The sequence below is a fragment of the Megalopta genalis genome, chromosome 4 (assembly GCF_051020955.1).
Source record: "Megalopta genalis isolate 19385.01 chromosome 4, iyMegGena1_principal, whole genome shotgun sequence".
In the NCBI taxonomy this organism is placed as follows: domain Eukaryota; kingdom Metazoa; phylum Arthropoda; class Insecta; order Hymenoptera; family Halictidae; genus Megalopta; species Megalopta genalis.
In genome coordinates, this window is record NC_135016.1 from 6,044,036 (window position 1) to 6,066,795 (window position 22,760).

The 22,760-nt window shown below is 48.8% G+C and overlaps 1 protein-coding gene across 1 annotated transcript in view; it reads left to right on the top strand.

Moving 5' to 3' along the window:
• The window catches only part of LOC143258730 (uncharacterized), a 114,990-nt gene extending 95,014 nt beyond the window's left edge, over positions 1–19,976 (top strand). The window contains exons 5-8 of the mRNA XM_033474369.2: positions 5,339–5,527; positions 15,219–15,408; positions 15,558–15,850; positions 17,106–19,976. Coding sequence (XP_033330260.2) covers positions 5,339–5,527; positions 15,219–15,408; positions 15,558–15,850; positions 17,106–17,642 — 1,209 coding nt within the window. The 3' untranslated portion in view covers positions 17,643–19,976. The remainder of the gene's footprint in view (positions 1–5,338; positions 5,528–15,218; positions 15,409–15,557; positions 15,851–17,105) is intronic.
• Positions 19,977–22,760: the final 2,784 nt, after the last annotated feature.

Sequence of the window (22,760 nt, forward strand, 5' to 3'; positions counted from 1 at the left end):
CATAGAAAATTACAGTAAATTCTCCCGAATTTTCCTTCAGCTTGCAAACAAAAATGTACAATTTGCGAGGAGACATAACCTCGCGGCTCGTTTTTATAACCATCGACAATCGTCAACTATAAAAACGAGCCGCGAGGTTCTTATGATCGTATCTCCTCTCCCCAAATCGTCCATTTCCGTGTGCAATCTGAGCGTCGATCAGGGAGAATTCGCATCGACTCAAAGTTCGCACGCAACCGTATACGAATAACGTGCACAGGACGTCCATCTAAAACTTTTAAATCCAAATATCTGGAAGACCACACATCCTGCAAAAAACTTTGGGAGAATTTACTGTTACACATCGAGATACGAAAGATCGTAACGAAGCTCGCTTCGGCAGAGCTTCTTCCTCTCCGCCGAGACTGCGGCAAAACAGGGGGTTGGAGGCAATCTCCGTGGGGTCTCGGGAATCGACGGTTCGCCTAAACGGAAACGAACGCTGTCCATAGCCGTTCAGCCTATCCCAACGAAACGTGTAATCAGATTTAATCGCGTTAATCCCGGAGCGGCGGGCTGGTGGGGGTAACAATTAAGATGGTACGTGCCCCGGCGCGAAGCCGGGCCGAGCCGAGCCGAGCCGAAAGTACGGGTTCCTCGAACTGGCTCGTCGGCCGCTCTCCCCTCGCGGTTAGGGTCGCGGCTCCGTAAGGCTCCGATCTTCGATCACGCTGTCGATAAAATTCGGCACGGAGATTTCCGTTAAATTGTCGGTTAGCCGGCTACTTTCTTGCCGAGAGGCAGTTTGCTCGTGATTGCCGGCGGATCTCGGGCGCTAACTTTCTTGCGCCGCTGACTGGCTCTGCGTGGCCGGGCCCCGACAGATGCCGGGTTCTCCGTGCGGGCCAATTAGGGTGGTAGCGATTGCTCGTAATGAGGGGCCGATCCCTCCCCCCGCCGTCGCCGTCGCTCTCCGGCTCCGGCGAGGATCGCGTCGATCCGTGATCGTAATCGAATCTCTGCGCGATCCGGGAGACGCTTAGCCAGCACGGGACGCTACCAAAGTAAATACTCGGATAATTTAGCGAGCGCGTTATCGTGTTAGCGCCGTGGAGAACGGCGCGGCGCGGAGCGATGCGGAGCGGCGAGGAGAAGAGAACCCTCGGCGCTGAAGTTAGGTTGTCTCCGGCCTCTTCAGACCGCGTGTAACAGCCGAGCCCTCTGACCTCGTTCGAAGCCGCTCGAAAGCCAGCTCCCATTCGGCGAACCAGCAATTATTTAAATGAAAGAACCTCTTGCCTGGAAATAGTTGCCGCCGGCCGACGTCGCCGTCTCGAAACTCGGCCGTTTCTTCCGTCGTCGCGCCGCGCCGCGGAAACGCGTCACCGGTGTCGCGGAAACTCCTGGAAACACCGATAAGGGGGGCAGATAAAGTTTCCCCTGGCCGCCGGCCGTGGGTGCTGTATCGGAATGGACGTTAGTTACGGGCAAATTCCGGCCGTTTCCGAGAGGACCGGCGGTTGCCAAAAATTGCGAATTCCGGGCGTCGCCTCGGTTTCCGCCGGTCTTGGCGTCCGCCGGCGTCGTAATTGGAATAAAGGAGTCGTTAAGAGCGGACCGAGAGCCCGGAAATTATTTCCCTCTCGATGTCGCCCCCTTTAACGAACGCTCGGGAACGTGACCCCCGCTCGCCGCCCGCTCGCTCGATCGCTCGTTCGCTCGATCGCTCGCTCGCTCGCTCGCTCGCCCCTCACTGATCGCCGAGACGGCCGACCAATCAGCCCCTCGATCAAGAGGGTGCGGAGAATCAGGTCGCGCACCCTAAGACAGAAGCCTCCTAGCAGACGCGGCGATATTTGCTCGCGTCGGAACACACCTGTGGTACCGGCAATCTTTCCCGTGCGACCGCGTTTCGACGTTTCAGAGGGGGACATCGAGTTCTGGGTCGCGAGATACCGGGCTGCCTTTGATCTACGGTTTATTGGAAAGTCGGAATTAATAATCGATTATCTAAAGAGCACCCTTTAAGGGACGCTCGCGCCGCCCTTAGGACTTTGACTGCTGCGTCATCCGTATACCGCCGACGGAATTATTTGCTATTATGTCCGCCTAATTTCATCGGGACGCGCAATATATGGGATACGTGGAGGGCGGGTTTGATGTCGTTCGACGGAGACTTTCGATTTTAATTCGGTGAAATTTGGTAGGGTTATGATCATTTTAATGCGAGGATGAGATTCTAATAATGAGATTCTAGCTTATTTTCGTTGTTGATGTAGCGACTGCGTTTTATTGACTTTATTATTATTATATATATTAAGTTAATATATATAATAATAAAGTTAGTATATATATTGACTTTATTATTGTATATATTATAATAATAATAAAGTTAATGTATATATTAGCTTTATAAGGTTTCCCTTGCCACCGGCTGTGGGTGGAGGCATTTTATTGACTTTATTATTATTATATGTATAACTTAATATATATAATAATAAAGTTAATATATATTAACTTTACTATTATATATATCAAGTTTATTGATTTGATTATTATTATATATTAAATCTTTTAACTAGCATCTTTCGTTGTTTCGACCGCTCGTCGACGCCCAAATTAATTTAGCATCGTGAACAACCATATTTGTAAAATATATAAAATTAGCAAGTTGCACAAAGTATCTGGAGTTCGATCGTCTCACAAATATCTTAAAAATCCCAACCGCGTAATTATTATCCTAAATATTATTATACTGCATTAGATTTATACCTTAAAAAAAAGAAACAAATTTCATTTTCCCAACGAATGAAGAACGGTGAAAAAAAGAAATTCCCAGAAGAAGCCAAACTGAAGTCTATCTTTCGAATCTATGAATTTCCATGCTTCCAGTTTGCCTCGCACAACGAGGAAGCGGATATTTTCGCCAGCATTTTCCAGCAGATCGTAAGAAGCTGCATATTTCATCGTTTGAAAGTGCATCCGCTTTCGGTGAAAGCGTCTTCGATCGACGATTATTACGATCCAGATGAAAAAGAAGGACCTGGTCTCGTGTACGACGCCTTTACCTTAATTTCGCGAAATTTTGGCGGTCGCTGGCGCTGCGGGAGTCGGAGTGTGAAATAATTTCGAGAGAGCCGCGCCGCGAAGGATCGGCCCTGAGTTTATTGGCCACTCGAGTAAAATAGAATGCGCCCGCGATGTATGGCGGGGTAGACGTCGGTTCGTATATGCCGGCCATCTAAACGGGATCGCGTAAATATCCGCGACGTTTACGGGTGCGCGGAAAACCGTTCAGACCGCTAGTAAACCGTTTTTTTCTCCGCGTGCCCGTAAATTCGGCCGGCGTTTGAGCGATCCCATTTACACGGGCCACCCGGTGAATACTTGGCGGAGCGCTCCGCGTCGTCGAATTCGCGGCAGGGCGGGGAGAATCCGCGGGAAAGCGGAGTCGCCGTAGCAGCCGGTCGCTTAAAGGGAATATAAATGATCGCCGCTCGCGGATTGAAAGTTTCAGGCTGGAAGGCTGAATCCGACGACAGCCATTAGTCGGATAAAACCTGTCGGGAGAGAAACGGGAGAGCCGAGGTTCTCGAGGCTCGAGCAATAGCGAGAGCGATGTCTATCCGGCGAGATTAGGACGCGATAAGCACTCCTCGTTAGCCCCGATAAAGCGATCGGCGCGGTTTCGCTCGGCGAAGTCGCCTCGCGCCGTGCGCCTTCTGATATCGCATTCTTCTATCCGCTATCTCCGCTTATCGGGCGTCGTACCCGCGCCGCGTCACCCGTCGCGCGTCGCGCGGCAAAAATCGACGAGCCGCGCCGCGGAACAACGGCCAACACGACGGCCAACACAACGGAGCCGCCGCGGCTCCGGGGACCGCGACGGTTTATCCGCGTGCAAACTCCGCGAGGCCGGAACGGCATGATGAATTTCTGTTTCGCCAAGTTGCCCGGTGGAAAGGAAGTTCGGGGCGCGCCGGTTCCGTCTCCCTGTCAATTTCCTTGACAGATAACCCTGCTCTTCCGTTATTCGGCGCCTCCTGCGGGAGCCGGGGACGCCGCGGATCCATCTGCCGCGCGGCTGAAAACGCTTCCTGGGATCTCCCCGTTGCCGCTACTACCCTCCCCCTCCGCTGACCCAGTTCGCCGGCGCCCGTAACGAGCCAGAAGTTCCCGAAGAACCAAAAGGGAATCGAAGTTCGCCGGGGTTCAACGACCCGGGGAACAACTACCCTCCAATGACAGCTCCCTCCTCCCCCTCCCACCACCTCCGACGTCTCGCGGATCCTCGCCGCGAGGATCGTGAAATGTAACCTCCGGTTTTAAAAGTTCCCAAGAACTTCGGATATTCCGGCGAATGAGACGCGACCGTCACTTTTACTTCTTCTCGCGAAAGCTCTGCGGAATTAGGGGCGCGCGTTCTCCCGGCACGAACGACCGCTGAACGATTTTGTTAAATTTATTTAGCCAGCAGGGGTTGTGCTTTTCTTTCCCGTTTGTAGGAAGAGCCTTGGCGCCGGGCATGTGGAAAACAGGGGCCGGAAAAAGCGGTCGGCCGGAACGCCGATCGGGGAAAGTTGCGCTCGCAATTCTTGCAGTCGTAGTTATCTGGTTATTTAATCGAATTATAAACTGTATATTATATTGAATATTGATACGCGGGGATACTCTGGACGATTTGTACAAGCTTCGCTATTTTTTAGATTTTAATAAAGTATATATAAGTGCGCGTATTACCTTAAATACTCTTAAAAAAGTGCATTTTTACAAAGTGTATTTTTTACTTTCGTACGATTCGCCATGTCGACCACTGTTCACAGATTTTTGCTGCAACAGGAATTATCCTTTTCACTTCGTCCCGCGCAAATGCGGCGATTTGTAAATTTTTCACAACGATTCGTATCGCTTGATTTTTGCTTTCTCCTTCGATTCGTTCATATTTCGCATCGATCCTCTGATATAAATTCATAGAATTTGATAAAATACGACTTCCGCTTTTCATCGCATTCGAAAAAAGTTATTTTATACCGAGTTTCACCGTTTCACAGCGATTTCCACCCTTGCACAGCCACAAATCCCTTTTTCCGCCGGATTAGGACGATCATGATCACGGATCACGAAGATTCGAACATTTCGACTAACATAATCGCTCGCATTTGGACGATCCACAACAGAAAAATGCATTCGCAACGATCCTAACGTGCAAATCTTCTTAACTCGCCAGCCATTTCGACGCCAGTCTTCGCGTAATTTTGCCGCCTCTTTGCTTCGTCCCTCGATCGAACGCGTAAAAAAAAAGAAAAAAGAAAATTAACTTCTCGAATAGACACCGACCGTCTGTTTGATCTAATTTCAGCTGGTGAACGGGCTCGACGGTCCCAGGTACATCTGCGAGACCGAGGTCTTGGAGGAGGTGAACGTGGCGAACGCAGCCCCCGTGGAGTACACTCCGCCGGCGAATCACCCGAATAAAAATGCTAACGGGAACATCATCACCCTCACCCTCAAGGACAACCATCTCATCGTCGAGACGGAGGAGAGAACGGTGAGTATATGCGCGCTGCTCGGGGTTCGCCGGGGTAATAGCCGGGCCTCTTCGCCCGTGGAAAATGACTCTTGGCTTTGGAGGCGCGGATGATTGTGTGCGAAGGGCTCGCGGATGATAGCGCCGGTCCTCGCCGCGCCGAAAAGTACGGATACTCCAATCTTCTGATTCCTCGAATTTCCTTTGGCTTTCTATTTCGTCGCCCGGAGTCCTCCCGAGATCCTCCATTGTAAACGAATACCTCGGATAAAGAGAGCGAGAGAGATAGAAAGAGAGCGTGAGAGTGAGAGAGAGAGAAAGAGGGGGAGAGAGTGAGGTCGCCGTTCTCCGACGAAACGTTCGCCGGCGAGCGGAAAGAGTTTCCTCGGGTCCAGGCGTGAACTATTTCGAGGGCGATGCACCCGGGGTGGAGGGGGTTGGCCGGCCGGCGGGTCGGGTGGCCGATTTTGTTGCCGGACAAAAGGACTTCCGCCGCGGATCCAATTAAATGGAATTCACCGATAATTGGAAGCCCGGTTCATTAGCGATCCGTGAGATAGGGAAGAGGCGAGATAGACGGGGGTGCATTTCGTGATCCGAGTAATAACTGAAACGTCGGTTAGGCCGCTCGGAAGATAAAGTTTCGCCGGTGGGGTTAGACCGAGGGAACGCGCGAGGGTGAAAGAGAGAAAGATCGTGGAAGCTCGCTCGCCCGCTCGCTCGCTCGCTCGGTGTGTCTAAAAGGGCCGTTAATTAGTTTCGACCGAGAGAAAAAGGGCCGGCGGAACGGCGGACGGCGGAGCTCGAAGGAAAACCCGTGCACCGGTGCCGTCGCCGTTGGCTTCGGAAAATCGATCGTTCGGACAACGGGCACGTTTCCGTTCCAGGCTGCGCGGTGAAACTTCCACGGCGGGTTAATTGCCGGCGGAAACGAGACAGCCGTGCCCCGAGCGGGATTTAACAAACGTCGATCGGCCCTTTCGCAGGCCGGCGCGTTTCAGAATTCATTCACGATTAGCCGCGGACAGGGCGCTGGCCGAACAAAAGCGCCTCGGTTCTCGGCGCGGCGCCTAGCCGCGGCGAGGGGCGACGGTGTATAATCGGCACGCGGGGGCACAATAAGGGCGCAACAGGTGAGCGAAAGGTCGTCGATTCGACGAATCGGCTCGGAGAAAACGGAACGGATTGCCGGCTGCGGCCAATTAGCCGGATCGGCACGCACGATCCGTCCGCGCGACGCTCTTTCCACGAGCGGAGAGGCGGTTTGTCGCGGCGATCGATCGCTATCGAGGGCCCTCCGCGCACCCTTCCCCCCCTCCCCAGTCCTCCGTTCGATTCCTCGGCGCGTTTTCCACCGTCGACGTACCGCGACGTCTCCGAGTTTCCAGCGGGACCGCGACACGGGTCGGTCGTGAAATCGATCCGCGATGCAACCGGGTCGGCCAGTGGTTCCCCTTTGACAGGGATAACAGGCTCGCAATTATCGGGACTGTACCAGCCCTGTAAGGTCGAAGGTTACCAGGCAATTTCGTCTCCGCCTATCGTCCTACTTACCGGCCGAGGCTTATCCGCGGAAACTCATCTTGCCGGGGATCCTCGAAATCCATCGGCTTTACTGCCCCGGCGCCTCCCGCGCCGCCTCCGCGTCGCGCTAAATCTCGTAAAATTAGGCGGACGCGGCCGGTGTAACTATTCCAATTAATACGGGCGAAAGTTCGCCGGGGGAACAAGGGAAACGAACGGTCGCCGCGGAATCTCGAGGATTCTTCTTCCACTTCGCGCGTCCGGACGGCCGCGAACGCGCGCCCTAAATCCCGCAACAGGGCGCAGCGAGAGCAGTCCTGGATCCTAACCGCCGGATCCGGCGACCTCAAATCCCGGGTAAGTCCGCCGAACGAGCAGCGAGTCCGTTAATCGACGGATAAACCGTGGAAACTCGCTGGTTCGCAGGCTTCTTGCGGTGATAAGAGGAAGAGATACGTTCCTTGAACTCTTCTTCTCTCTTCTTGCCACCGTTCGCCCGCCCTTGGATGGCTTTCTTGCGCGACAATCGAAAACAGAGCCGCGTCCGTCACAGCGGAAAATGGCGGTCCGTGATCGGACGGACTAGATTTACTCGGTGGTTCTACGGCGTGATTTAACCCTTTTCCGTCATGCGACGGGCCGGGCAAGACATTGACTTTCGTATTATTATAGTAAATTCTCCACAATTTTCCTTCGGCTTGTAGGAAAAAATGGACAATTCCGGAAGAGGAGATACGATTATTTGAGCCTCGCGGTTCATTTTTATAGTTGACGATTGTTAGCCCTTTGATTTAACCCTTTTCCGTCATGCGACGGGCCCGACGCGACATTGACTTTCGTATTATAGTAAATTCTCTTTAATTTTTCTTCAGCTTGTAGTACAAAATGGACAATTCGGGAAGAGGAGATACGATTATTTGAGCCTCGTGTTTAATTTTTATAGTTGACGATTAATAACAATTATAAAAACGAGGCGCGAGGCTCGAGTAATCGTGTTTATTAATTATCGTAAAAATGAACGCAACGAAACAAATTTATTATGACCCAGTCTCGCGGTGTAAAATAATTCTTCAGTTCTATATATCTTATAAATTATTTGTTTAGCGCATTAAGTAAACATGTAAGCGTGTACCAACGATGGTGCGCGTTGCACAGAACGCGTTAACGACAAAATAGATGCAATTACCGTAGAATATGGTAGAAATTTGTTTGCTGCTGTAAGAATTTATTAAGGACAAAGAAGATGTAATTGACGTAGAAGTGAAAGAAATGGTAGGCCAAAGGGTTAACACGTTCTGCGCCACGTGTACCATCGACGGTACACGTTGAACTTTCCATTCAGGTCGCGTGTACCGTCGCGTATAAAAGTTATTTTTTATAACTAGCTTGAGACTGAAGAACATGTTTACTCTGAATGAACGAAGTATTATAAAAAAAATGCAATATAGAATACAACATAGAACAGTATAAAGCAGTCCAGAATACTTCAATTATACAACGAATTAATAATTAGATACAACGTTTACATTATATGCTATTATTCATCCATTTATTTACATAATTTACATTAATCTGGATAATCATGGTTCCACTGTACGCGTACGATTTTTAAGGATTATTAGGAAAGTCGCTTTAAAGCATATGCGAACGCGGACATGTTTGCTTAGCCGGAGGGGGGAGTGGGGAGTCGTACGAATGCGATGAAAGAGAATGCGAGCTATTTGGAGAATGTACTGTACACGGATAATGCCGTAATTATACGGTACGTAGGAACAATTATAATATTTCTCGACTGTTCTAAATAGACCGTTACCTGCGGGAATTGAATTCTATGGAATGTCCCCTAATTATATGTCAACACCCGGAAGGGAATGATTCCCGAGGTGATTTGAAGCAACTTTTTCCTTAGCGAAAATGCGATCCGCGGCTTTGTTTACGAGTTATTAACGAAAAACACTGACCAATGAGAGGCGAGCTCGCTGGCGCAAGGCGGCCGAGTCATCGAGCGGTCGAAACCCAGTTGCGCTGATTGGCTCGGTCGCCTAGGGGCGGCCACTAGGCGCGGAGCTCGCCTCTCATTGGTCAGGTTATTTTCGTTAATAACTCGTAAACGAAGCCGCGGATCGCATTTTCGCAAAGGAAAAAGTTGCTTCAAATCACCTCGGCAATCAGTCCTCTCAATTGTTAACGAAATTATGGAGTATCCTGTGTAACGTTGTAGTCAATGCTGAAATAAAAGCAACGGAACGTTGCCGACCGTAAAGGGTTAAAGAATCGCTCCGACGAACCGGCAGCTTCTTTCGAAGCTCTCGCCTCGAGTTTGGCAGAAGACGCGGCAGCCTCTTCCCGCTGACACCTGGGCGCGGGGAGACGTGTCGCGGCAGCTTCCGGCCGGAACGCAAAAACCGCGCGACGCGACCGGTGGGAGACGGAAAAAGGGCGAGATACCGGGGCACAGGAGCAGCAGACGCGCAGGGTGGATGCCTCGGATGCTTCGACGTAATACCTGGCCGGGTGCCAAGCGCGGCGTTCACCCTCGGTCGCGCGGAATACTCTCAGAATTCGAGAAACACTCGCTCCATCGCGGCCACGAGTGCTTCTTTCGGATGAAGTGGCGCTCCGCCGGAGGCCACTCGATGCTCGGGGTGTTTGCTCCTATCGGTCCACTTGTTTCTCCGCCGGAGCAAACGTAACGAAGAAATTAACCCTCACGGCTCGAGTGCCTCCACCTTCGCCCTCGGATATAACAACGCGGGAAAGCCGCGGCGCCGGGGCCGGAGCGCGATCGTAAAAAGGAATCGTGCGGAATTCCTTGCGATTCGCGTCGGGTTCTCTTTCTCTCACTCTCCTGCATGGAATTTACGCCAGCCATCGGACCCCGCGAAATTTCCAGCCCGAAGCACTCCGTTTCCTCGCGAACGTGTCCCTCGGGGTTGCGGAGGAGCGTTTCCGAAAGAGCCGGTCGGGTCTTAACCCCTTGCCATACTTTGACGACTCTGACACGCGATGGAGATTTCTGGTAATAACCTGTTAAATGTGAATGCTATTCCGTTCTCTTCTGTCCGAGTAAAATTCGGATTTCTTGTCGTTAGTATAGAAATATTTGAGCAAACGTTGACGTAGAATAAATATAAATGATCTTTTTTCTTCTTTGAAATGATTGCAATCGAGGAATTTTTAATCTTTGTGACTATGCCTGTGACTATGACTATTGGGTCCATTTGGACCCAGAAATATGTATCGCCATTCGACTATCTAGCTTCTGACGGGGTTAATATGCTCAGGATCATTTATAACTTTTATTTAGCAATTTGTTCGATACATTTCTTCTCGATACGTTGGATTTCACATAAATCTTAATGTTGACTATAATTAATTGTTTCTTGACTGTCTAGCTTCTGACAATTTTAATTAATTCTTATTTGACTGTCTAGCTTTATGACAATTAATTAAAATTGTCAACAGATTTACCGAGCTTTATGTGAAATCCAATTGTGTTATGTGAAAAAATCGCTAAATAACTCTTAGAAGCATAAAAACATTAAATCACCACGTTATCGGTTACCAATACTTTTGAAAAATAAACTTAAATTTTTAAATAACAATTTTAAATAATTTAAACGTCTTAATGTAAACGGATCATTTCCAGATAAACAGCTCGTACAATTTAATTACGTACATAACAAAGAATCAGAATATATCATTCACTTTTCGTATCGCTAAGATCTTCGTCGCATAATCCGGCTCCTCGAAGCTGATGTTCTCGATATATACTTGAAAAATGCTCGTCCGCAAAGCATCGCGTTACATTTATTTTCGTCAATACGATTCACCGTTCGGCAGTTAATCCTCGAATCCTGCTCGGTCGATCCGGTTCCTTCGAACTATAAACGTCGAGGAGCGACCGCGTTCGTTGGCTCCCGGTTGCATCTGTATCATATCGATCTGACAAAGTTATAAAAAAATTCGGGTTATAGCAGGTTATTAGCTGTCACCGCGTATAAATAGCGGCCGGGAAAGGGGTACGGACGCGTCATCCGTTTAGTAGAGCATCCGGGATCAGTAACGCGTGATCACCATCGGTCTCCGCGCGCATCGATTAATCGATCACGTGGAAGATTGAATCCTCGGCGAACCGCGCCGCGTTCTCCTACGGCCTCCGCGATCTCGATAGGCAGAGACATATTTATACGCGTGTCGTCGCGGCGTGCCCGCACGCCTACGTCCTCGAATTCGCGCAGGGTGCCACGGGGCGCCCGCGGCGCGGCGGCGCGCCCTTGGCTCGCCGAGCCGTGTTCCGCGGCCGTAATTTGCATTTCAATTCGGCGAGAGACCCGAGAGAGAGAGAGAGACCCGGGCCCCGCGTTTCGAGCAAACGTCAGGCACGCGCAATTGCCCGAAACACGGCACGGTATAATTTTTAATAATCGCCGGCCGGAAAGCGGGGCTGCCGCGCGGCACCATCGGGTCGCCGGGTCTCGACTCGTGAAACGCGAGTTCGCGCTAGAGTTAGCTGCGCTCGAGGCCCTGAATTACGGCTGTTTCCGGCGAGTTGCTTTCCCGAAAATGACCCCGGACGCTCCTCTCGCCGCCTGAGATTCCGAGCCCGGCTTCCGAAGCGGAACGAAACGCCACCCTTGCCCCATTTTCCTTTCATGAGGCGCGAAACACCTAAAACGGCCGCCGCTGGAAACGGACGACCGGGATCGGGCAAGCTTCGTGAAATCAAACTACACAGCGGTCTCTTAGTCGAACGTTTATTTTCGAGATATCCCCGGCGTGCACCGAAATATGCTGAGATGTTCTACAATTCTGAATACATTCCTCGAGATATAATCTTTTAATTGAAGATGGCAAAAGTCGCACTTTTATCGCGCGATTTTGATCGTAAAAGTTGAAAGAAATCTGCCAGAGCTTTTATATTAATTTTATCATTGCATGTAACAGCGATATCAACCCTTTGCAATCGACTGGTGACTCAGACTCTCCGCTTAAAATTGATACACAATAGTTCAAAATAATTTTAACGTTATCAAATATTTTTGTAGTTTAAAAGCACTGTTATAAGTGCAATTGTCGCACCAGTCATAAAAGTCAATTTAAATATATATATAAAATGCACTGAAGTCAAACAGAATGGAAATACTGTAAATTAGAAAAGCTATTTTGAATTCAGAGTTAAAATGGCTTCGAGTGCAAAGGGTTGAAAAAAAGAACATTTCCAGTCATCGTCTAGTAGACTAGTCCCTCTATCATCCAGAAAAACAGATTCGAGTGGTTCAGTCGAGTTTTAAAAAAATTATTACGATCCAACCCTTCGCAGTCCAAGCTATTTCAATTCGAAATCCAAAAGATATCTTCTGATCTACGGTATTTCCATTATTTATACGATACAATGCACTTTATGCATATGAAATTGAGCCTATTGGAAAACGCAATCCTCGCAGTTTCAACATTTTTTTTAAATACAACGAATCTGCTACTGTTACAATTATTCCGAAAAATGGTACAATAATTTTCAGTGACGCCTCAGATTCGTCACTCGAGCGTAAAGGGTTGAAAGACGTACGAACACTTTCATGGGCCACGGTAAGCGATAAATATGCTGCTAAAACCTCGAGTCGGCGAAGTAAATTACTTAACGGAATAAAAACAGAATGACCTCTCGCTGACACAATTCGGATTTCTCTTTCGCGAAGAAACGTCGTCTCGCGTGGGTGATTCGTTGTTCGACGTATGGGAGAAGGGGGGAGGAGAATCGGGCGGGCGATCCTGGGTTCCCGAACCGAGTCGGCACTTTGCGACGGCCCGTGAAAAACTGCGAGACTGGTGGCGAGCTTGTACGACGCCTCGGGGATACGGTATCCTCGAGGAATCCGGGAATAGGAGACACTTCGGCTCCCTTTTACCATTTCTTTGTCCTAGCCGGCGGCGGGGTCGAAACTGTCCCATTCGTTCAATTCCTTCCGGCACTGCGAACCTGGAAGTTCCCTGGGCGCGTGATCATTGCTCCAAATTGGGGATATTTTTAGCAAGAGTAATCATAACATTTACAAAAGATCGACAAAAAATCGATCTACACTGGCACGCCAATCTATCAGGAAATCCATTCTACTAGTCTCTGTAACTGGTCCAAAATTTTGCTATCCACCTAGGTGGACCAGTTACTGACTGAAAAAAATTCATTTTAGTGTTCTGTAGAGATGAAGTTATGACATGCCTTCAGACTCCCAAAAATTCGGAAAATGAATTCCACTAGTCTCAGTAACTGGTCCAAAATTATTTTGCTATGGACCTAGGTGGACCAGTTACTGAGACTAGTGGAATTGGTTTTCTGGATTTTTGGGATCTGTCCGGATATCAATCCTACTAGTCTCAGTAACTGGTCCACCTAGGTCCATAACAAAATTTTGGACCAGTTACTGAGACTAGTAGAATTCATTTTCGGGATTTTTGTCATCTGTCCGAAAATCAATCCTACTAGTCTCAGTAACTGGTCCACCTCGGTCGATAGCAAAATTTTGGACCAGTTACTGAGACTAGTAGAATTCATTTTCGGGATTTTTGTCATCTGTCCGGAAATGAATCCCACTAGCCACAGTAACTGGTCCACCTCGGTCTATAGCAAAATTTTGGACCAGTTACTGAGACTAGTAGGATGGATTTCCTGATAGATTAGGGTACCAGTATAGATCGATTTTTTGTAAATGTTATGATTACTCTTGCTAAAAATATCGCAGTTCCGCCGATTGGCATGGCAATACACTAAAAGGTATTGGAATATGTAATTCATCACGACATTCATCTAAGTCTTGTAACGAATCTTCGCTCTCATTTTCAATAATTCTCATTCTTCGCCTCTTTGGTAGTATAATTTCGCTACTACTACTCGAAGTGTCAGAATCATAACCAACATTGTCTTCCACAATGTCTTTTAACTCTTCGAAATCAAATACGTCTTCGGTATCACGGGCTTCGCGTCGTCCGTCTCCATGTTGCTAACTATAGAAAAGGTAAAAAAAAGAATGGTTTAATCGTAATGATACAGACTTAGCACGTTTTAACTACAGATAACAATTACTAACGCCGACGATAACGTATGCTAAAAACATTTGGCTCCGCAGCGGAGCCTTCGGAGTTACGGAACAAATAACAAACGTCTCCGTAGCGGAGCCTTCGGAGCGCTAAGGGTTAACCAAATTCGCTTATTCCTTCGGAGAACTTTCCCCGGGACTCTTCCCTTTCTATCCGGAAAAACTTGGGCGCCGCGCGAACGTGTTCCGCGAACGCTTTTCGCTCGCTAAAGCAGCTCGAAAGCAGCGGATTATCCATCGTCGCGCCGTCTCGAAACCGAAGGGTTGAACCGGACAGTGATTCGAGGAGCGGTAAATTAACCGATCGCCGAGCGATTTGCGGCGAGCGGAATCAGCTCTGTCGGACACCCTCGACGCCGGAATGCCTGGGAACGACGGCTCTCGCCGAAGATTTCCCGGCGAGTCTGGGCTCGGTTCGGGCTGACGGTCCCGATAACTCAAAGCCGTGCCGGCCGCGGGGTGAGACGGCGCGGAGGGGAGGGGGCTTGCTTGCGAACGAACCAGAGAGGAACGAGTCGGACCGAGGAAGCCCGGCCGGAACAATAGCGGGAACTAATTCTGTGGTCTGTCGAGTCGAGTGGCTACCGCGGGCGGTCGCGTTTATACACCCTCCGGCGGAGGGTGGCCGGCGGTGGGTGGGAGGGGAACAGGGGTTGCACGGGTAAACTAGAAACATCGGCCAGGAAATCTACGGAGTGGAAATTAATTTCCTAGTTTCGATGCGGCGCATTGTTCGGCGTTCCGCGCGCCCGCTTTTATCGGCCGGCTCCGCCGCTCCGCCGATGTTTGACAACCCCTCGTGCGCCCCGAATAAATCAACGCCGTGTGCCCGCGTGTTGTATCGATTCCCCGTGAAACGGTCCGTCCCGGGCTCGAGACGAACGTCGCCGAAAACTCTGGCTCTCGCGGACTCGATACCCTCCTCCTCCTCCTCCTCCTCCACCCCTCACGGTGTTGATTAATGCCCGTCCGCCGAGCGAGCCGGGCTTTTTTACGAGGGCCCGATAATAAACGGCCGGTTCGTTCTTTCTTTTTTTCGGCCCACGGCGTAGCCTGGAAAAACTCTAACGAACCGGACGGGATCGGTGTTTCAGGTGACGATGGAGGATAATAGAAACCGCAGGTACCAAGATAACGGGTGCTCGTTCGTGGTGGAGGTGCAGGCCAGCTATCAGCCGGACGACGCGAAGCCCAATAAAGGCTCCACCGACGACGTGACCGCAGACGTCACCGACCAGCAGGCCCTGGTGCACCGAGAAGAAATCCCGGAGGATCGATCATCCGGTATCGAAAAATGCCCGTACAATCTCTAGCCCGCCCTCTCTCCCCCTCCGCGCCGCTATCCCCAGCTTCACGGGAAACCGTTCCTTCACCCTGTTGTTGTTGTCCGAGGGAGCAATTAATTTAGCTGTGGCCCTATCTCCGCGATGCAGGTTTCGAGAACACGAGACTATTCGGCAGCACGAACACCGGACTGTCCCAGTCCGATCTCTCGATCTCCAGCCAGGGCTCCGTGAATCCCAGCTATCGTTATGGAAATCAAGTCGAGTACGATGCCGGCCATCTGGGTTATCCGGTGTACGGCGGTAGTTACGAGTCCGATACGCTTTCACGGAAGCTGGAGGGCGCCTCGAAGTGGGTGGAATTCGATAAGTCGCCGGACACCGAGAAGACGCTGTTGAACGTGTCGAAAACGTCCAGCATGGAGAAGGACGCCGACGAGAGCGTGAGTAAACCCATTATTCCAGGGATGCCTCGGATCATCCCTTGTACAATCCTCCCTCTCCGTCCATCCTCCTTCGACGAAAGTATCTGGACGCTTACTGAATGTTAAATAAATATAAAGATAAATGTATGGATTATTAAACGCAAAAATAAATATATACATTGTAAATCGCGATGTAAAAATAAGTATAAGAATAACCGTGATATAAGCTGATGGAAAATTCTTACGATTTTCTACATTTGTTTCAAAGTGTTGAATTGCAGGGTTAAATTTAACCCTCTTAGGTTTGATACAGTTTGGTAAAGTTTCGGTAAGGAATGAGAAAAATTTTGTACAATCTAATAATTAAATAATTGACAAAGAATTAAGAAATGTAACTGTTATTTATCAATAATATAAAGAGAACAACGTTTTCTCGATTTTAGCGAAGAACGATATATCGTTGCTCGGTATTCAGAGGGTTAAACTGTAAGAAGTACATATATACAGGGTGTCTCAGGTTTTAACGTTCAAAATTTCTCAGTATATTCTATGGCATTAAGTAAGAAACAAATGTTACATAAACACGAGTAATCCAGATCAGAATGAATAAAATACAATAAAATACAATAAATAGTATAATTAGACTGTGGATTTTTATGCTAAAATAGAAACCGTCTGCACGAATTGCAAGAAATAGAAACTAAATTAATTATTAATCCTTTTAACAGGTCAAAAATGATAGACTGACATTTTTAAATTCCTCTAAACTTTATAATATTTTAAATTATAACTACCCAATTTTAAACGCATAAAATCCACAGTCTACAACATAACCTCTCAACAGCGGACGACGTATATACGCGTCGCAATTAAACACCAATTTTACATCTTACAACAAAAATACTTCTCCTACAATTTAAACTAAAAAATGTGCTTTTGCGAAACGTATTCATAAATCTCGCACATTTTAGAACAATTCTGCAACAACTTGCCGAAAGAAACTGCGCCATGTGTGATCGCTAAAAAGCTACAAAATTGATCTCAAAAATAGATCGCCGCAGCTAAATAGTGAACACGTACTTCCAACAATACAATTCCATATTACAGACACGTAACCAACTCCCTAAACCGAATGAAACATTACGATTCACACGATGTCCCAAAGCAGACGTCCCAAATACTTTCGAAAGAGGCCGAAGGAGGAGGAGGACAAAGTTGTGTTATATCCCGCGGACGATTCAGGTGCCCCCGTATAACGAAGCTCCCGTTTCAGCCTTCGATACCCGGCAAGCGGAACAACCTGGACGTGTCGCAGGGTTCCGGCGGCTCGATGGACCAGCAGGACTCGACGGACGCGAGCGTCTCGACGGACACGGTGCGCTCGAACCCGAACCTGCAGGTGAACGGCGCGACGCCGAAGAAGCTGATCGCGGACCAGAAGTCGGCGAAGGAGGCCGCGAAGCTGGAGAGCAAGCCGGTGATCACGGGGGCGTTGCTGAAGGACGACGTGCAGGAGGACACGTTCCAGGAGCAGCAGCGGAAGCTGGGCAACGGGACGCTGACGCCCGAGCACAAGGAGGAGAGGCCGAAGGACCAGAAGCCGGAGGGCAGCACGTTCGTGCCGAGCCACAAGCGAAGCGGGAGCATCCCGCCGCGGCTGATCGAGGAGAGCCTGGACCTCGACCGGAAGAAGTCCATGGACATCTACAACCAGCTGAAGACCAGCACCAAGAGCATACTGCCCGGTCTGAGCCCGAAGTTCGAGCTGCTCCAGAACGAAGTCAGCCCGATCGAGGAGAAGGAGAGTTAATGGGGCTGTCCGGACAACCAGCCCGATCCGACTCGGCTCGAAACGGCAGGACATCGAACGACCGTGAACGCCGGAGGCCCGCGATTTTCTGGCGGGAACTCGACGCAGTCGGCGAAGAGAGCAGCACGGAGCGAAATCAAAACGACGAAGACACTCTCTCGCCCGACCGGCCGAGGAAGCTCTACGCTCTAGACACGATCCATCGGCGCCGCTGCAACCACGGCCGCGTCTTCTAACCGGCGAAAGTTCCATCGGTTGGTGGAGACTTCGAATTCGGGGGAAACAGCAGGTTCCGGCGGCGACGGCGGCCAGTTATCGCGTTTCCGCGGCGGGGCGAGCTTCGAGCGGTTTTCCGCGCTCGAGTGGTCGGAGGGTGTGCTCGCCGGACGATAAAATTATCGAAGAAAATCACCGGTTCCGCGATACCGATCCGGGCAAATTGCCGGGCTCCGGGGGGCCCGCGGCTCGCGGCACGGCCCTGCCGGAGGACTCAAAGCGCTCGGAATTGACAATATATCCTAATGATTCCCAGCAGTTTCGCAGCCCTTGGCTCTATCCGTTTCCCAACCCGCGCTCTCCCTCTCGCCCGTTCCTCCCTGTTGCCTCTCGCCGTCTCTCCTATCCTTGTCTTCCTTCTCTCTCTCTCTACCTCTCTTCGCGTTCGAGCCCAGCCCGACCCGTTAAATTTACCAAAGCGAGGATGTACGAACCGCGGAGAACAATCGCCGGCTAACGAACTCGGCGCGGCGCCGCGCTGCGGATTCCGCGGCTGCGTGCGCGCGCGCGCGGACAGACCGCAGCCGCGCTCGGAGCCGCGCGGAACTGCTTGGAGCATCGCGGAGCCGCGTGCAATCGCGCGGCGCACGGGTCTCGACTGTTTGCCAGGAGAGAGAAAGAGGGAGAGAGAGAGAGAGAGAGAGATGGAGTGCCGAGCCGCCTCTGTTCCACGAGAAAAAGCCCCCGGGGCTCGTTTAAAATGCAGAGGAACCGGAGGGCGCCAGGAAAATTTCCGAGACTCCGCGGTCGGCCGCCGGAAGTCCGCTCTGGAAATCAACCGGTCGCGAACAACCCCTCCGTCCCCTCCGCGGGACCCTATCGATCTTAGTCGCGCCGTTTTTTCGCGGAAACGTTTCCGCTGAAATCCCGCGGCGCCGGTAAAAGTCTTGTCACCGTTTCGCAGCCGTTCGCGACGCGATCGATGGATCGATGGACCGGTAAAGGGTACGTCGGAGAAACGCGTGCGAAGATTTCGGACCGCGAGGGGCGAAAGGGAGCGGCCGAGGAGACGCCAAGCGGACGAGGGCCGCTTTCGGAACGATTCGCGACTCTGATCGCTTGAAAATAACGCCGTCCCGGTCGCTAGCGACCCGCACGATTTGTATCCGTTAAGATCGAAATGGCGTGGTCCATGTTCGCGCACGAAGACAGGATCACTATGATAAGCGTAGCGTACCCGAGCGAGGTTTTTTTTTCGAGACACGCCGCGTTCCCCCCCGTCTCCTCGTTTCTCCCAAGGCGCGCCCGTCGATTCTCCTCGACAGGATTTCCTCGGCGGAGGGAAACGCGGTTCGAAGGGGGGATGGGAAGAGAGAGAGTGAGTCTCCGAGGTCTCGCAATCGTTTTAGCGGAGCAGGTGTCCGCGGCGCGAGGCCCGGCGCGCGCCATTCCATGGGAATTTTGTAAGCGGTTCTATGGGAGTCGGTGTGCCCGTCGACGAGCACAGTTTTACAAAACGAACCAGATTTACTAAGAATTTTCTATTGTCTCCGAGGGCGTAGGATACGAGTAATTTAGCCGATATTTAAGCGTCGTATGTGCGACACGCTGATCAAAGTGGCCAACACGAGTTGGGTCGAACTGGTTGGATCGATCGATCGAACGATCGATGGCATCGTGTGTGGCATCGAGGTCGTCGGAGTGCAGGCGGCGGGAGTGTCCGCGCCATCCGCTGACCCCGTTAGATCTAGCTCGGCACGATTTAAGATGTAACTTCGAGATTAATCGGAACCAGATTAAACACGATCCTAGGTATTCAGTACACGTAAGAGACCATACGTTTAAGCGCGAGACTCGCGACTCGAGGAAGTCGGCCGGAAAGGCTTAAAGAGGTTTAACGCGACCGAGGTGGATTCTAGTGCCAAAATAGTTCCTTAAGGATTCTCGAGGGCAAGCTCGACGAACGTATTGCCGAACGACTAAGTATAATAATAATAATAGTATTGATAATGATAATATTAATAATAATTATAATAATACTAATAATATTGATAGTAATATTAATACTAATAATATTAATGCTACTAATATTAATAGTAATATTAATACTGATATAATAGTAATGCTATTAATATTAATACTGATAATAGTAATGCTATTAATATTAATACTAGTAATATTAATGCTATTAATATTAATACTAATAATATTAATGCTATTAATATTGATACTAATAATATTAATGCTATTAATATTAATACTAATAATATTAATACTATTAATATTAATAGCAATATTAATACTATTAATATTAATAGCAATATTAATACTATTAATATTAATAGCAATATTAATACTATTAATATTAATAGCAATATTAATGCTAATAATATTAATACTAATATTAATGCTAATAATATTAATAGTAATATTAATGCTAATAATATTAACGCTAATAATAGTAATAATAATAATAATAATAATAATAATACTCTTGATAATTACTTTTATTAATATCGTACGTTTCGAGCAGATGCTGCGTTACCAATATTTCAGATTTTATACGGCTTCCGTTGAATAGTACGAACGTTTGTTGTTGATATGGTGCTACTTGCGTGTGAGAATCGAGCTCGTCGCGCGTCGCGTCCACCCGACCGCGAGGGCGGCAAGATCGAACGAAAAAGCTCGCCGCGTGAAAGTAATGTATTCCCGTCGATCGCGGGACGTCGACGCGAGACGATCAACCGTAGCGCATCTAGCGATTAAGTAGCCACAAGTAAGATAGATCCCGTAGCCGTACGATAGATCCGCCCCCCCCCCCCTCATCATCCACATTCACAACTTCGGTTTCCAAAAATCGCCCGCGTTCCTGCGTTCACGTGTTCCCCGTTCCCCCCTACCCCCTCGCGGACCCGAACGCCGGTCTCACATACACACACACACACGCCCCCGCTTTCGCGTCCGAAACCGGTCAGTCTAGTTTGCCGAATTTTAGCGATTCTCGTGTGGCTGTCAAATAGATGGTATTAGAGGTCTAAAAACTGTGTGGACAGGATTTTATATAAAAACCTGAATGTCTCTCGCGTATCTCTAGGAATAATTCTCAGCAAGTAGAGCGGTGGTCGCGTAGCAGCCGATCGATACCGATCGGCCGATTTAGGATCGTCGTCGCCCCGTCGATCTCCGTCGGCACGAGGCTCGTGTCCCCGCTTCCCAACATCGTGTCACACCGCCAGGAGATGCTGCCTAGAGGAGATCGGGACGGCGCGAGATCGACGGTGGAATCGAGTTACACACAGAACACATACACGCACACAGACTTACATACATACATACACACACGTCATACACATTGTAAGGGGAAAATTGCATTCTCTGTTCTTTGACGTAACGCTCTGGTATTCTATCGCATCGCGCGCATCACGAGTTCGTAATGGACACTTATAGAGATAATTAATCGTAGAGGCTCGTCGAAGTAAGACTCTCAATTAACGATTAAGAAAGACGCGGACCCCGCCGACCGGGGTCCCGGCACACAACCGTTCCATATGATCAATTAAATTCGAATCGTAGTTGTTAAGCGAACGACGACAGAGAGAAGCAGCCGGTTTAAACTCGAGCTTCGGAGATATTGATATTGAGCTTTCAATTGCACACACACGCACACGACCACGACCATGCACGTATACACGTGCAAAGACATGACGTACGCGCGTACGAAGACATAACCGAACACGTGTACAAGGATACGACGTACACATGTACGAAGATATAACGTACACACGTGTACAAAGACATGACACGTACACACGTGTACAAAGACATAACGCGCACACGCATTTCATACGCGATACACACAGACATACATGGCGTACATGACATACACGCGACAAATACGAAACACACGACGCACACACAGACACACAGACACACACACCGAATATTATGTACGGTTTCTCTCTCGTTTCTAACGATAAGTTCCAGCAGCCACTCTTCGTTCGACATCCCACGCCTAGGAAACTACACCGGAACCAATCACTGTCCGAAAGTCATTTTTGTCCATCGTGCTGAACCGTTTGTACGCTCGAAGCACGCGCGCTTCGAACCTCTTTTTAGAAGGAACGTGCGGACATTCGTTTTCGCTAAGGTACCACGTTGTATATGTCAATTTATTTTGCAAAATAAACCATTGGACACGAGCCCTGCGAGATCAATTCATCGTCTGCGCGATCGGTTCGCTTCTCTCTTATCCGTTTCCACTCATTTCCGTTCATTCGTCGACGACGATCGCTCCATTTGCAGTAATTTCTCCCTAATTCGCGCACAGATTGCGCACGAAAGTGGATAATTACGGAAGAGGAGATACGATTATTCCAGCCTTCCGTCTCTTTTTTATATTATTCTGTTTAAATATATATTGAATTAAATATATTGATGTTAATGTGAAGTAAATATATTAAATATATATTGAATTAAATATTTATTAATTATATTTATATAATATATTTTATATGATATATATTATATATAAATAATTATTATATATATAAATATATTATATTTATATAATATTTACCAATTAAATATATTGATATTAACATGAAGTAAATATATTCAATATACATTAAATTAAATATATATTACATATATCTTATTATATTATTTTATTATTTATATTATTATTTGTTTCTATTTATTTTTACAGTTGCTGACAATCGGTAACTATAAAAACGAGCCGCGAGGCTCGAATAATCGCATCTCCTCTTCCCAAATCGTCCATTTTTCAGCGCAATCTGAGCGCGAATTAGGGAGAAATTACTGTACCCAGCATCCCATTGCCAACATTTTCCTTCGCCGTCGCTCGCAGCAGCTTCTCCCTGCGTAAACATTTGGTTACCACCC